Raw genomic sequence first — 14,012 nt, 5'->3', positions numbered from 1 at the left:
TTCCAGGCTCTCTGGAACTGGGATCCCTTGAGAAGCTCTTCATTTCAATGACTATATGAAAAGGTCACCTTCACTATGACAAGCACTGACATGCTGACAGGAGTGAAAGAAAATTTACTGAAGACAAATGAAGCCAGATAGATAAAAGGCAGGGGAAGAGAATTAAATATAGAAAGGCAAGGTAGAAAAAAACGAAACTGGGAAATGTGCTGCCAGCGCCACATACTTCAGTTTAGTTTACGGTTTGCATTCTGCATTTAACATTGCTGTGCTGCACATGAGGAGTTTACTTTTCAGAGAGAGTATGGGAATTAGATCCCTGCTCTGTAAAGGACATGAGCGTGTTGACTCTGAGCCACATGTGAAGGATTCTGAAAGGTCACAGGCATACCTCTAAGTCTTCCAAGCACTCTTCCTGAACTTGCCTCAAGTTTGTGTTCAGAATCTGCTAGAAAAAGATGGCACATTTCAAAATGAGTCCCAGTCACCCTCCTCAACCATGGGCTCAACTTTGAATACCGAATCAGAGGTTCATAAATGATTAAAAACAAGGCCTGGGTTTGTCTGTAAGCAATTCTAAGGGGGAAAAAAGGCGATATATTATTGTGATGTATCTGAGGGCCAGAGCTGGGTTCGACTTCAGTGCTGTGCAGTCTCAATAAATTACTTCTTTAAGCCTCAGTTTTCTCATTGGAGAAAAGAGGGATCAATGATAATTCCTACCCATCTGCAAGGTTTAGATGGGATACTGCATGTGATGTGCTTAGAACATTGCCTGGTAGCTACACAGTAAATGCTCAATAAATATTAGTTATTTTTATTAGGACAAAATTAAATTACCAGGAGTTTGTAACAACTTGGGAAGCTTTGGTTATTATAAATTAGGAGTTTTGTCTTAGGCTTTAATCTTTCTATTAAGCACAGTACATGTTGTGCTTGAGACAGCCTTGGATTCACGTACATCATTTCTTCTTTGTGTAGGACTTAACTGAAGGCAAGGACCTGAATGAAACACTGAATAATTTCAGTCATAAAAGTGACCCAAACTCTCCCTTGGAGCTTCCCATCTTCCTGATGGATGGACTTTCTTTCTTTATGGGGAGGCAGAACTCCCAATGGACTTATTTTTCCCTTTGCTCTGTATCTGTTTGTACTTTTTGTCCTGACTTCCCCTAAGGGCTACTCCCCTAAGGGCTGTAGACAGGGAAGTGAGGCTTGGGGTTCTCCTATGAAGCCTCTAACCAGGAGTAAAGGCAGCCTCAAGGGAAAAGCTAGCAAGCAGATGGCAGAGGAAAGGTAGAAGAGTGGGTGTGGAGAAAAATAGGCAAGAAGGGAAGAATCTGATTAAGACTATTAGAGAGCCAACGAATTAGACTGTAAGTTCTATAAGGATGCAGGACAGCCTTTATTTAGCTGGCTTTGTATTCCCTGTGCCTGCCACAGTGTCTGATGTGGAAGTGACATGCAATAAGTATGTGTTGAATAAATGGAAGGTCTTTTATGAGGGTTACTAAAAACTCATTAATTGGACAAGATCTATCCAGAACAAATGCTGAAAAAAGGTGACAGGCTGATCTACTTTTAGAATTAAATGTATTATATGGAACCATATAAAACTGCAATATTTCTGTTGAATATTTCAAAATGAATAAAGGTAATTTCATATGGTCTGACTTAGGTCTCTGCCTTCCTAACACACTCCTGTAAATTCAGTATTCTGTAACAGTGCCGTGTCACACGTGCTTACCGGTGAACAGGAGAGACCAAACCTTCTTAACTCCCCAGCTACTACTCCTTCCAGTGTGGTTGAATACCACCATTCCTGCTGCCTGGTCCCAGCCCCTTGTGTTCCTGATGCTCTGCGTATTTATCACTGCACTTACCACCCTCTGTTGTTACCTTTATATACAGTCCTCTCTTTTTCATGTTTCATCTATTTTGTGAGCTCCACTTATTTATTCAGTCATTTCCCCAACAACTATTTATCAAACCCCTAGTGCCAGGAACTGTGACTGTGCTGAGGATACATAAGTAAACAAGTCAACATGTAAGATTTTTGCTGTTTTGAAGCTTCCATCTAACTCCATGAAGACAACGACTATGTTTATCTTTGCTCCTGCTTACCACAGTTCCATACCCTTAACAGGGGCTCAAAAGAAGTTCTTTTTGAAGAGTTAATTGTATTTTTGAGAGCTTTATCAATTGCAGATGAACAGCAAACCAAAGTCCTAGAAAAATTCCCTTTCACAACTAATTAAATGGAATCCTCTGTTCTTTGTTTCTGTGTGCTTTTCTGTGTCAGGGCTTTGCCGTGGGCACTGAATCCCTGCCATGGTCGCCTTGGCCTGAAATAGAATCAGATGCTACTTCTTGATCGAATGCTGCCTCCCACCCTGGCCCACAGATTCCTTCCCCGACACAGTTGTAGACTCTTGCCTTAGGACCTGGGAAGCCAGCCAAGGGACTGCTCCAGGGAGGTAAGAATCATGGGCTGGATTATTTGTTTGTTTATTTGAATGTCCTGAAAGGAACACAGCTCCTCTTCCTACACTATGATAATGATCTGATAAAATACTGATTCCAACACTGGACCCTGCCTTGTTTGGTGAAGGAAGGCTGATGGCCCAAATTGTGACTATCTAAAAGCTACTGAATGATGTATTGTAGGAATAAATAGTTGATTTCCTGAGAAAGCTGAGGTTTAAGATAAGTATCTTTTATGACTTATGACTTCTATTACTGTATTACCAATGACTGTTTTTCACAATCATTGGTGGTGTTACTTGAGCACTTACCTGGTGGCAGATACTGTTGATAAATGCTTTATATTTATTATTTCCCTTAATCTTCACACAACCTTGTGAGTATTTTATCCCTACTTTATAGATGAGGAAACTGTGGCTTGGAGAGACTAAGTAACTTGCCCAAGGTCATGTAGCTAGGAGCTAAAGCCAGGACTAGCAGGGGAAATATATAACTCCCAAAGAATGGACCTAGGTATTTTGAGGCCTGGGCCTGTTTCTAACAGCAAGGATCTCCTCCTTCCTGACCCTAATTTATAGTGACTACATATCTATACAATTTCATGTGGAGACATTAACTGGGCTTATGCCAATTGCTAACAGGCAGTATTAAAAGTTATATTTTAATCTAACTATCTAAATTTCTGAGGCTTCAGATACTTTTTCTATGGTGATACTAACTATAAACAATATTTGGAACATAAACAATAATATCCAAAAAGGCAGAGAGCATTTAGAAAAAACACTGAAAAAAAATCACAACCAAACTTTGGGGATACTTAGGCCAAACACTCTTTCAAAGGTAGGTTCCAAGTTCAAGGGGCTCATTTTACTTGCCTCCAAAGGCCTTTGATTTTTTCCACCGAATAAATAAGGCAATGGCCAGCAGGACAACCACCGGAATAACCAGAAGGGTTGTAATGAGAACAATGGGCACTCCAAAGCCCGGCTCTTTGATCAGTTTCTGTTTCTCTTGCATCTTCTGCAACTCTGTGGAGGCCGGTTTGTTCTCCATTTTGTTTTCAACAACTGCCTCGGATTCTTCAGGGAAAGAAGAGTTCACAATATTCAACTGACTCAAAGATTCCAAAACCCAACCACCCACCCCTACCCAGTCAAATCAACAACTGCTCATAAAGAACTTGTTGAGTTCCGTGCATGTGGGGTTCACATTTCAATATCTGAATCTACCAAGCTAGCAGCAGATATTGTGATTAGTAATATCCACTCAATGGTTTTGTACCTTTAAGTTGGTTTTCTTTGATCCTACCCTTTATTCCCATAATTCCACAAAACAAATATCCTCCTTTTGCATTTTTTTCAAAGTTAAAATTAATAGGCAGTATGGTGCAGGCAAAGAATTGGTGTGCATACTACAGTCAAATGAATCTAGGCTGAAATCCTAGTTCTCCTATATAAATTAGCTGTGTAACTTTGGGCAAGTTACTTAAATAATCTGGGCCTTAGTAACCTCATCTGTAGACCTATGATGATAAACAAACAAAACACCTCCTTCATAAAATTGTTGAGTGTGAATGTTTATCATAGAGATGGTGTTTAATAAGCATGTTTCCTTGTATCTTTAGTTTGTGAATCTTGTTAATGTTCAATGAGTTATTGGCACATCGCATGCACAGTGACACACATTAATTCTAGGATTTCAAACTGGAAAAAGAACTGTGTCCTTTTCAGGTTCTTTTATACAGTTCCTAGCAAGCCGTAAGTATACACAGAAGCACTGTATATATGATTCTGTGTATGATGAAAATAGAACAATTCTCTGGTATTGACTGGTACTGGGTAGATAACAGGCCTAAAGTACTGTTTGGGAAATGATTCAACTGAACCATATAAACTGCTTCAGGTATCTTAACAACTACTGACTTGAAGGTTGAGCCTTCCAACATTCTTGCCCTCCAGAAGCACATATGTGTGCTTGTACAAAAACCCTAGTGTGCAAAGTCTAGGAGTTACTATCATCTTTGCCAAAATGCTCACAAGATTTCTGGAACTTCAGTTTCTTGGTGCGATGTAGAGTGTATCATATGGCCTCATGGAAATTTTGACAAAATGGCAGGAATAGCTGGTTCAACACAATCAGGAAAATCTTTGGTTAATGTTTAATATGTGTTCACATGCTTAGTAGCTTGCTGGACAATTCTCCAAGGAAGGATTTCTCAAATTACTTAAGACACTATAAGCTTTTTGCTTATAAGCTTTTTGCAGCTTTTTCCTTCAATGTTCTGAGCCAGCCTCCTTCATGATCTCAATGAAACCTACTGAGCACTTGTACTGTTTCAGGCAATGTTCTCATTTAATCATTACACCAAGCCTATGAGTAGGCATTGTTAGTATCACCATTTTACAGATGGCCCCATAGTCTTCATTTCCTTCTCTGTACTATGGTTAAGGGGAAACCATTATTTCAATTTTTGTCCACTGGAGTGGCTCTTTGAAACTTCAGCAGGAGAGAAGGAAAGGGATTGGTTCGTAGATCTAGATGGCTCCAATTTAACCTGTCTGGATCTCAGTTTCCAAGGGGAATATAAGTGTGATTCTTACTCTTCCTGATCACTAATTGTTACATCTTTTTCTTCATTACTATAGGAGAGATAGGCAAATTGTTCTGTTTTACTTAAATTCCTTCTATATTTAAGCAGGAAAATAACAATAAATAGAAGATAAGATTAAAAAACAGACCAAAGATACAGATTGGTAGTCAAAAATTTATTGCCTTGAAAGAAGGATTTGTTTCTATTTGAAGGTGACTATAACCAGAATAATTACATAGCATTTTCTGTCATTTAGTGGGTTTACTGGCACCAGAGACAATGGCTGTACCAGCTCATTTTCAGTTCCCTTTTTATAAAGGCAGAGCCAGGAGTGAGCTCCAGTAAAAGGAAACAAGAACTGTGAAGTAGGTGACAGACTAACAGAATCAGTTTAGCATTCACAGAGAGTATGCTGAGAATGAGGTAATAACCTCACTAAGGTATACACACTACACTTGAGAAATTCTTGATGTCCACATTCCCTTTGGTAATCTGAGTGCATCTACTAAAAATACACAAACATTCTAACTTTTGAACCTGCTGAAGTATGTTTAGATTTTAAAAAAATACTCTATATCTTAAAGAAAGAGGATAAATTTAAATTTCCCAGTAAAAAAAATAATATATTGTTCTTTCTCAGGAACTTTTATAAGTGGAATAAAAAGTCTAAAAAATAGTTATGATTTAAGGATTTAAGGAATTTCAAAACAGTAACAATTCAAATTCTGCCACTTTTATTCTTTATCCTAAATTCTTTAACTGAAAATTAAATTCTTTAATTTGGAGCATCCCTGATGAAGGAGCAGTGAAGAAGCTCCAATATTACCCAGAACCTGGGGCTTCTGGAAGAGAGGGGCTGCTTCATGTGACATTTTTCTATCATGTACGATGCCAGATGTATTGCATTTTAAACAAAAATGTCTTCAAACAAGCTCTTCTGGCATCCCTATACATACTTGGAAATAAATATAATTTTGAAAAGCTGACATACACGAAGTTTTTTCCCTTCTTTAAAGCCCTGAGTTTAGAAAGGGAGGCTAGGTGCATTCTTGTGTGAGCTCACACACTCAAGCATGAACATGTTTCTTTCCCCTTGAGAGAGGGGAGAAGCCCAGAGACCTCTTGGAATTGGAATAACTCGGACAGTAAAGGAGAGACATTCTTAATACAGCAATACAGCAATTATTACTCAGTTTATTACAGACAGAACTGACGACTGAAGGTTTTAGATGGCATACTAGCAAGTAACAGGAAAAGTGCAGAAAGCACCAATGAGATTACTCTTTCCTTTCTTTTTATTACTATTTTTTTAATGCAGTGTGTTTCCCCTATAATATGTTGTTCTCCATAAGGCCTAAGACGCTAGCTGCCCTAGAGAGTTTCTTTTTATGTTAAGACTGATTCACTATCATCATCTTTTATTTGGGGAGCTAGGGGTAAAGGCTATGATTTTGACATCTTTTATCCCTAGCAACTTTTTTTAATTTTTTTTTTTCAACGTTTATTTATTTTTGGGACAGAGAGAGACAGAGCATGAACAGGGGAGGGGCAGAGAGAGAGGGAGACACAGAATTGGAAACAGGCTCCAGGCTCTGAGCCATCAGCCCAGAGCCTGACGCGGGGCTCGAACTCACGGACCGCGAGATCGTGACCTGGCTGAAGTCGGACGCTTAACTGACTGCGCCACCCAGGCGCCCCTATCCCTAGCAACTTTATTTGAAAATGCTTTTCCTAAGTTTCTTGTCATCACACATTCTCTTACCTGTGCAACTGCCTGTGAACACAACACTGGTTCTGAAACCCTGTTATTACTCATCAGTTATATGACCATTCACAGTGGGGATGAAGGTCATCAGAGGTTACTCAAATTTGGAAATTTATACAGCAGCTAAATCTGGGATGATGCTTCTCCCTCTCTTTTGTAAGGGATGGTTTAAGTTAAGTTTTCAGATTTTGATAAAAGACAAACTTTTGGAGATTCAGCATGCTTTATACTCCTTTGTGTAATGAGGAAATAATCTTAAAAAAAGAAAGGTTTAATGAGAGTCATATGAATCCAACAGAGGACTAGAAGAACTTCATTTGAGTTTGGGTATTTGAGTTTAGGTATTCCTATTAAAATGTGTATGTCATGACAAGATAGTTCAATGACATTTACTATTTGAACTCCTGTGTTCCGCCACAAGGCTGGGAGGTTTTCTGAATTCAGTCAGCGGTGTGCACTGAGGAAAGAGGAAATGGTGTGGGGAGAGCGCTCACTGTTCATCCTTCATTGGCCAGGCAAGAAGAGATCAGTGTGGATGGGCTGTTCTCAACAATCCAAACACTATAATCTAGGATTTTTATTTTATTTTATTTTTGGTGGAACTTATTTAAACAGAAGTGGCTTGAGGCCACTGTGAAATCCCAGAGATTTCAGAGTAAATACAACCATCCCCAACCTACAGCTCTTGGAAGAATTTACGGTAAATGAATTGGTGGTATTCATTTCTCCTCAGTAGTACAGGAATAGTGGTTAAAAGCACAGACTTCAGTGGCAAATAAACTGTGGTTTAACCCCGGCTCTATCACTTAGTAGTAATTCTGATCTTCGATTTCCTCATGTGTAAAATGGGGATAATACCAAATTATCACATGGCTGGTGTAAGGAATTAATTTAGTAATTTTTGTATAGTTCATTGTTTGTGCTCCATGAATGATAGCTATTATTAATAATAATATATTTATTCCAGGGAAAACAACTCACCAATAATTCTGTATGTAACAATCATAGAAAAATAAAGGATCAGGAACTCTTCAATATGAGTGTGGTATCAATGCCACCCAGTAGAGTCACCTGTGTTGAATCTCTATAAATGCCAAACATTTGCTATTTATTTATTTTATAATATTATCTTACCCCTTTCAACCTTGAGTTGGCTATATTCTCTTATCTGCCTATATAAAATCCCTAAGCTCCCTCTTGGTTCTTGCTTCTTTGTATCTTTTTCCATCTGCTTTCATGAGAAAGGAAAACAAGTAAGCCTAGGGTTAAGTCTGAATATCTAGGTGAATCATTTGTAAAGCAACTAATAATGGAATCACTTTGCTTCTTAAACACTGGGAGCACCCTATATTGAGTTCTTAATTTTACATGACCATGTCAAAACCCTGCAGATAGTATAACATGTACAAATATAAACTGATCCTAGGAAAGGGAGAGAATAATTTGACTAGGATTTCGAATTAAACCAGTGGCTGCTTAACAGTAGCTAAATTCCATTTCCCATTCCTGATAGTACGTACCAAAGCTATACTTATTTGTGTATATGCATATGCGTGCGCGTGCACACACACACACACACACATTCTCTATCTCTCTCCCTCTCTTCCTCTCTCCCCTTATAGGTTATAAGTCTTTTGAAGTCAGGCACAGTTACATTTCCCTTAAACCAATTATAGCCCCTTATACATAGATGGCCCTCAGTAAATTTTGGGGCAATTGGTGCTAAGATTGGAGCTTAGGGAACAGCTCATCTTGTCAGGCCCCTATAACAGTAACTCACCAAAGATATGTTTTTCACTCATTTAGACTACAGCCCATTATGGAAGGCCTTTTCCAGTATACTGGATGGTATTTTTCTGCTTGTCTGAGGTTAATGTACTTCTAAAAGTGGCTGACTTACTTTTTTTTCCTCTTTGAATGTCTTTGGCCCGCTTGTTCAGAATCACTTTCTATCACTTGAAATCAGTGAATTTGAGCTCATTATTACCAGTCCATTTAACAGAGAAAACAGTAGCAACATGCAGGTTTAAAGGCTCAGTACATAGAAGTTATGGATGATTTACCGGATTATATTTTTAGTCTGATATTTTTTAATGTGCAATCCAGAGCCATAAAATAATTCAGCACAAATAGTCTTGGGTTTCACAGTCATAAGAGGAATCTGACCAACCTTTGATTTCCTGGACCTCAATGCCAGCCTTTTTTACTGATCGATGTTCCATTTCTGTAAATAGCACAGCAAAGGAAAAAGAAAATCAAAATCTCCAAAAAAGATTTGAAAACTTAATTTTGACATTAATTTTACTTAGTAGCAAATATTTTCTCACTTCCTCAAATGCAATATCATATTACAGAAGAGTTTTAAGACAAACCACTAATTTGGTGCCAGGCCCATGAATCCTGGATACAGTCTCCTAGGGAAAGCTGAAATATTTCTAAGCTCTTCATATTCAAAATAAGATTTTCCTTGTGGAGTTCATAATGAATGTATTTTTGAAATATCAAGTGGTTCTGTTTTTATATGGACATGGACTGATGACTAACTCTGCCATGTTTGATTACCAGTATTCTAGCTACATAAGTAGATTTCACTAGTTAAATAGTAGAATGCAAAGACAGGGGACATTTGTTTAGCCTCCGATGGCAGTCTTACTGTTCCAAAAGTACTGTTTTCGAGATTTATTATTCAGTTGCATTCTGGACTCCAGAGAGCATTTTTCTCTTTCAAAGCTGAATGCTTATTGCAGCGCTTCTCAACCAAGGGATTGTCAAAACCACTTGGGAAGCCTTTCCAAAATACACATATTGTCACCCTCTTCTTTCTATAGATCTTGAGTAGGATCTGGCCATGTGTTTTGAAAGCCCTCCCCACCGTGACTTGGATATGCATCTCTGTTGAGTACTGACCACTAGGATGGTATAAAGACCCTCAGACCAGAATCTTAATGAGTTCAAGTATCATATTCCTGTCTGCAAAATGAAGATACTGTCTAGATTTCTGAGGTCTTTTCTATCTTGAAAGCTATTCATTTTTTTTTTTTTTTTAATTTGGAAAAGCCTGGATTTAGTCTTGGAATTGGGAATTATCCACCTTTTTACTTTCCTGTCTGCCCACACGTTCTGGTTCCTCTTTGAGGATGCAGGTGGTGGGAGAGCTACACTTACAAGGGGAATGTAAGGCTACTGCTAGAGTAGAACAGTCCACAGACATCTCTGTGCCGTCAACTCTAACTGGGTCCTTATTACAAAACAGCAAAAGCTACTCAAAGGACAATTCTGAAGATAGCAGTTATCAAATTTACTTGGGTCCCAAGATCTGTATGCTCAACGATTAAAGTTTTTGGACTCTTGATATTACTTCTCTTTCTTATAACTTACTTCTTTTCTTTGTTGTCATTTTCACTTTTCCTTGTTATAATTAGTATTTATCTTCATTAATTCCAAATGACCTTATTATCTATCTAAAATTGCTTGTTGCAGTTCCTGATACCTCAGCTTTACTGTCTTCCATTCTTTAATTCTTTTCCTTAACCCTATCTTCTCCTATTGTTTCTACCCTGCCTTTTTTTTTTTTTTTTTTTTTTTTTTTGTGAGAGAGAGAGAGAGAGAGAGTGCGAGTGGGGGAGAGGGACAGAGGGAGAGAGAGAGAATCTTAAGCAGGCTCCACACTCAGCATGGAGCCTGACATGGTGCTCGATCCTATGACCCAGGGATTATGACTGACCTGAAATCAAAAGTCAGACACTCAATTGACTGAGCGACCCAGGTGCCCTGGACCCTGTTTAATTGAGAAACTTGTTTTTAGTATGATGTCAGAGGCTAGGTTAGTATACTTTTCAAGAATTAGAAATAATGTCCAAATTGCCATTAGAAAATCCCCAAAAGTAGCTGGCTTGATCCTAATGGGGAAACTCTTCTGTCCCCAGACATAATTTTGAGTTATGTGAAACAACAGTTCAGTATTCTGAACAAGCTGAAGTCTAAAGGAGAAAATGCAGTGCTTCCTGCTTGGGATACTATGTGTCTGACACAGATGTGCTGGTGCTCCTAGGTGCTCGGCAGCTACCGAGAGCTGAAGAGCCACATGGGAAGTGACACCAGGGTGGAAGCCAGTAGCTCCTCTGCTTTGCCAAAGCCATCATCTCCCTCTGGAACTAACTTGGAATTAACATTGGCTTTCAACGTAACAGACATTACTCCAGGCATCAAGAATTTCCTGTGGAGTATCTGTGGAAACAAGGGGAAAACTGCCAGGAAAAAAAAAAAAAAAAAAAAGCGTTTCTCTCTACTTTTTAAAAATCAGCTTAATCCCTGAAATGAAACCAAACAGGTCGTTTAACAACTGCCAATTACGCTTTGATTTCCTTCTCCTATCAATAAAAAGAGAAGGGAATGCAAATATTTTTTTCACATGCTCTTAAGCGATGCAACTGAGGGAAAATGTGGACAATAATACTCTAAAAATCATACTTTCAGTCAGGGTGAACTTCCACACAGTGTTGGTGTGAGCGTCTCCAACATACACAGTCCCATCTTCTGACGCAGCAATATCGTGAGGCATGTCAAAGTGCTGCCAGAATAAAAATGAGGGTGGTGAGCCTACACTTGAATTCTTCATGAAAAGGCAGAAAAACAAAGCAAAGCACACGACAAAGCAAGAAGCCTATGAATCAAACCAAACAACCTATAATTCTGTCAAAGCAACTCTAGGCCAAGAAGAAGCATTCACTCATTCACCAGGCACCGACTCTGCCACCTCGGGAAATGCCAAGGGACCCTCACCACTGACTTTCAAATCTTTTAAAAGTGAGCATTTATAGGAAGATTAATTTTTTACAGTTTTGTTTACTTGCTGTTACATTAGCCAACTATTTAGTTATATTTATTTTTGCCTCCATGTTTCTTTCTTCTTTTAATCACTATCACATTTGCCTGTTTTAATTTACACAAGTAAAAAAAGACTGAGTATTAATTTTTGTTATTGCTCCCATCAAGCTACCTACCATATGCTACCTGAAAGCTGTTTATACGTTACTGATAAGAGGAGTCATTTCAAAGTTTCAGGGCATTCAGTCTGAATGCATCCAAGGTGATACGCAGCAAATGTGGGGTTTGCTTACTCTGAAGCCCAGTATTTGTAGTATTTTCAGTCAGCAAAAGGAAACAAATAGAGTGTTTCCTGCAAGTACTTCCTGTTTTTTGTTTTTTGTTTTTTTTTTTTACCTATTTCAATATTCAGTGGTTTAATGTTTTTCTTCATGACATAGTTCCATTTCAAATCATTGCCATCTCAGTCATGAGGACATGAGACAGGGGAGCACTTTCTGTGACTTTCCTAAGGTCACTAAACTAGTTCCTGGGAAAGCAGCCTTAAAATGTTGTGCTGCTGCCATTTCTGTCTGGCTACTGAAGCTTTCGGAGGTGCCACGTGTCCACCAGCTGGTAGGACATGGATGATTTTTTTCACCTTTGAGGTCAGTAGGCCTGAGTATACAGTTCTCGGAAATATGACCAGTGCGTGTGAACAGGAGCATTATCCTGACTGTGGTCTTATCAGACAGGATCTGCCCACTTCAGTTTGCTGAGTATAAACGGCACCAATGAGGCAAACTACTGTTCATAGCTCACTTTAGGCGGGCAGAATACATGCTGTGGAGGTACTACTGTACTTTGCGAATCATCAACAATTTGTCACACTGAAAAGAAACATGAGACAGCCATGCCAAGGAGGCTCATTCCTTCATACTATCAAATGAGCTGTGACAAATGCACATGAGAAGAACAGAAAGCCAGAAATCAAAATGTTGCCTTGTTGAAATCTCACAAGCCAGTCATTAAATGTTCATCTTTATTTTGGGTTCAGCTAATACGTGGCAACAGACTTGTAAATTCTAGGCAGTTCCTCTTCTGTACCAAAATATGTTCTTAGAAACTGCTTTGCAAAGCATATGGTTGTAAAGTGCTGCATATTTTCTGATAGGAAAAATAATATAAATAGGTGAGGGGGAAATGTGTGAACTCATCATTAGCTAAGGACTTTGCTTTAAATAAATCACAATATGTCATCAATTCCATGCTACAATAACAATAAACTTCTATCTCTGGTTCTCAAGCCAATCCAGGGAGCCAGGGGTTCTGTTGGAGATACTCTGCGGCCATTGGAGGGGCTGAGGAGGGAGAAATAGTGGATAGGACTTCGGGACCTCTATTCCTACTGCAATCAGAAGCACTCAACTGTAATTTCTTTAATGAACTATTCTGTTTTGTGTTATCTGAAACAGAAAATCATGTTGTAAGCTTTAGGATTTCAGAGTTGAATGGATTTAAAGACCTTCCACTCTAGGCTTTGTAAACTTTTCTGAGGTTTCTCCTTTCTTCTCTTGAGGTACCCCTCCCTAGCAAAGTAACACTGACAAGAAAGAATGACAGCATCCTCCTGGGGCATCTGATGACAGAGCCCAGGGCAATCAACCTGCTCTCAAAATCTTATATTCTGTCTTAAAACTGCATAAGGGATTTGTGTTCTCTGTATAGTTATGTTTTCTTTAACATGAAATAATGTTTAAACTTAAATTAATATGAAGTAAAATAGCTAAGAAGTTGCACCGAGTTATGTTGTAGTTTAATATAATCCATTGGTATATGGATGTGTACCTCTGGGAATTAAAAGGTTAAAACACATTTTAGGGTCTAAAGACTTGTGTTTATGACCCAGGTGTGCTACTTACTCTGTAGCTTTGGATAAGTAATTTCACTTGTGTGAAATTTTGAGTTCAAATCCTATCAAATACTGTAATTTTAATCTCCATTGTTAAGGTTAGAGAAACAACATAAATATAGGCTGGTTTTTGTTTTCTGTTTTTGTTTTTTTTTTTTTTCCTTTTCTTTTCTTTTGGCCTGGAGTGGCAGGGATCCATTCCATTCCAGCCTGAAGAGTGTGTGTGCAACCAGATGTTAGGGACCGTAGGCTTTCTTGTGATAATGGGGGTAAGAAAGTGGAAGGTAACTGTGTATCTTTTGCCCTGATCTTTATTGTCCTACGGTCTGAGCCTCCCTGCATAGACATCAAATGAAGCTCATACATTCGGGCATAAACTTTTCTAAAGAATGTAACAGAAGAGAGATCTGAAGTACATGGGGAAGTATGTGGTGGACAGGCACAAACAGGTACAC

The 14,012-nt window shown here is 38.6% G+C and overlaps 2 protein-coding genes across 55 annotated transcripts in view; one reads left to right on the top strand and one right to left on the bottom strand.

The window, feature by feature from the left end:
• PAM (peptidylglycine alpha-amidating monooxygenase) overlaps positions 1–14,012 on the bottom strand; it is a 287,832-nt gene that overhangs the window by 11,220 nt on the left and 262,600 nt on the right. For 10 of the 50 annotated variants that reach the window (XM_045499840.1, XM_045499780.1, XM_045500047.1 and 7 more), the window contains 4 exons: positions 11,310–11,409; positions 9,010–9,063; positions 3,360–3,563; positions 392–448 (listed from right to left, as the gene is read on the bottom strand). In XM_045499840.1, the coding sequence (XP_045355796.1) occupies positions 392–448; positions 3,360–3,563; positions 9,010–9,063; positions 11,310–11,409 (415 nt within the window). The remainder of the gene's footprint in view (positions 1–391; positions 449–3,359; positions 3,564–9,009; positions 9,064–11,309; positions 11,410–14,012) is intronic. The other 40 variants (XM_045499916.1, XM_045500116.1, XM_045500003.1 and 37 more) reach the window with 5 other exon arrangements.
• The window catches only part of GIN1 (gypsy retrotransposon integrase 1), an 84,449-nt gene that overhangs the window by 48,813 nt on the left and 21,624 nt on the right, over positions 1–14,012 (top strand). For 3 of the 5 annotated variants that reach the window (XM_045500190.1, XM_045500187.1, XM_045500205.1), the window contains one exon: positions 2,303–2,477. The exons of 1 other annotated variant lie outside the window; for it this stretch is intronic. The gene's annotated coding sequence lies outside the window, so the exon portion shown is untranslated. Of the gene's footprint in view, positions 1–2,302; positions 2,478–10,890; positions 13,521–14,012 lie in introns of those variants that run through there. One more of the 5 variants, XM_045500197.1, reaches the window with a different exon arrangement.

Source organism: Leopardus geoffroyi, chromosome A1, assembly GCF_018350155.1.
Source record: "Leopardus geoffroyi isolate Oge1 chromosome A1, O.geoffroyi_Oge1_pat1.0, whole genome shotgun sequence".
In the NCBI taxonomy this organism is placed as follows: domain Eukaryota; kingdom Metazoa; phylum Chordata; class Mammalia; order Carnivora; family Felidae; genus Leopardus; species Leopardus geoffroyi.
This window is presented reverse-complemented; position numbering and strand designations above follow the sequence as displayed.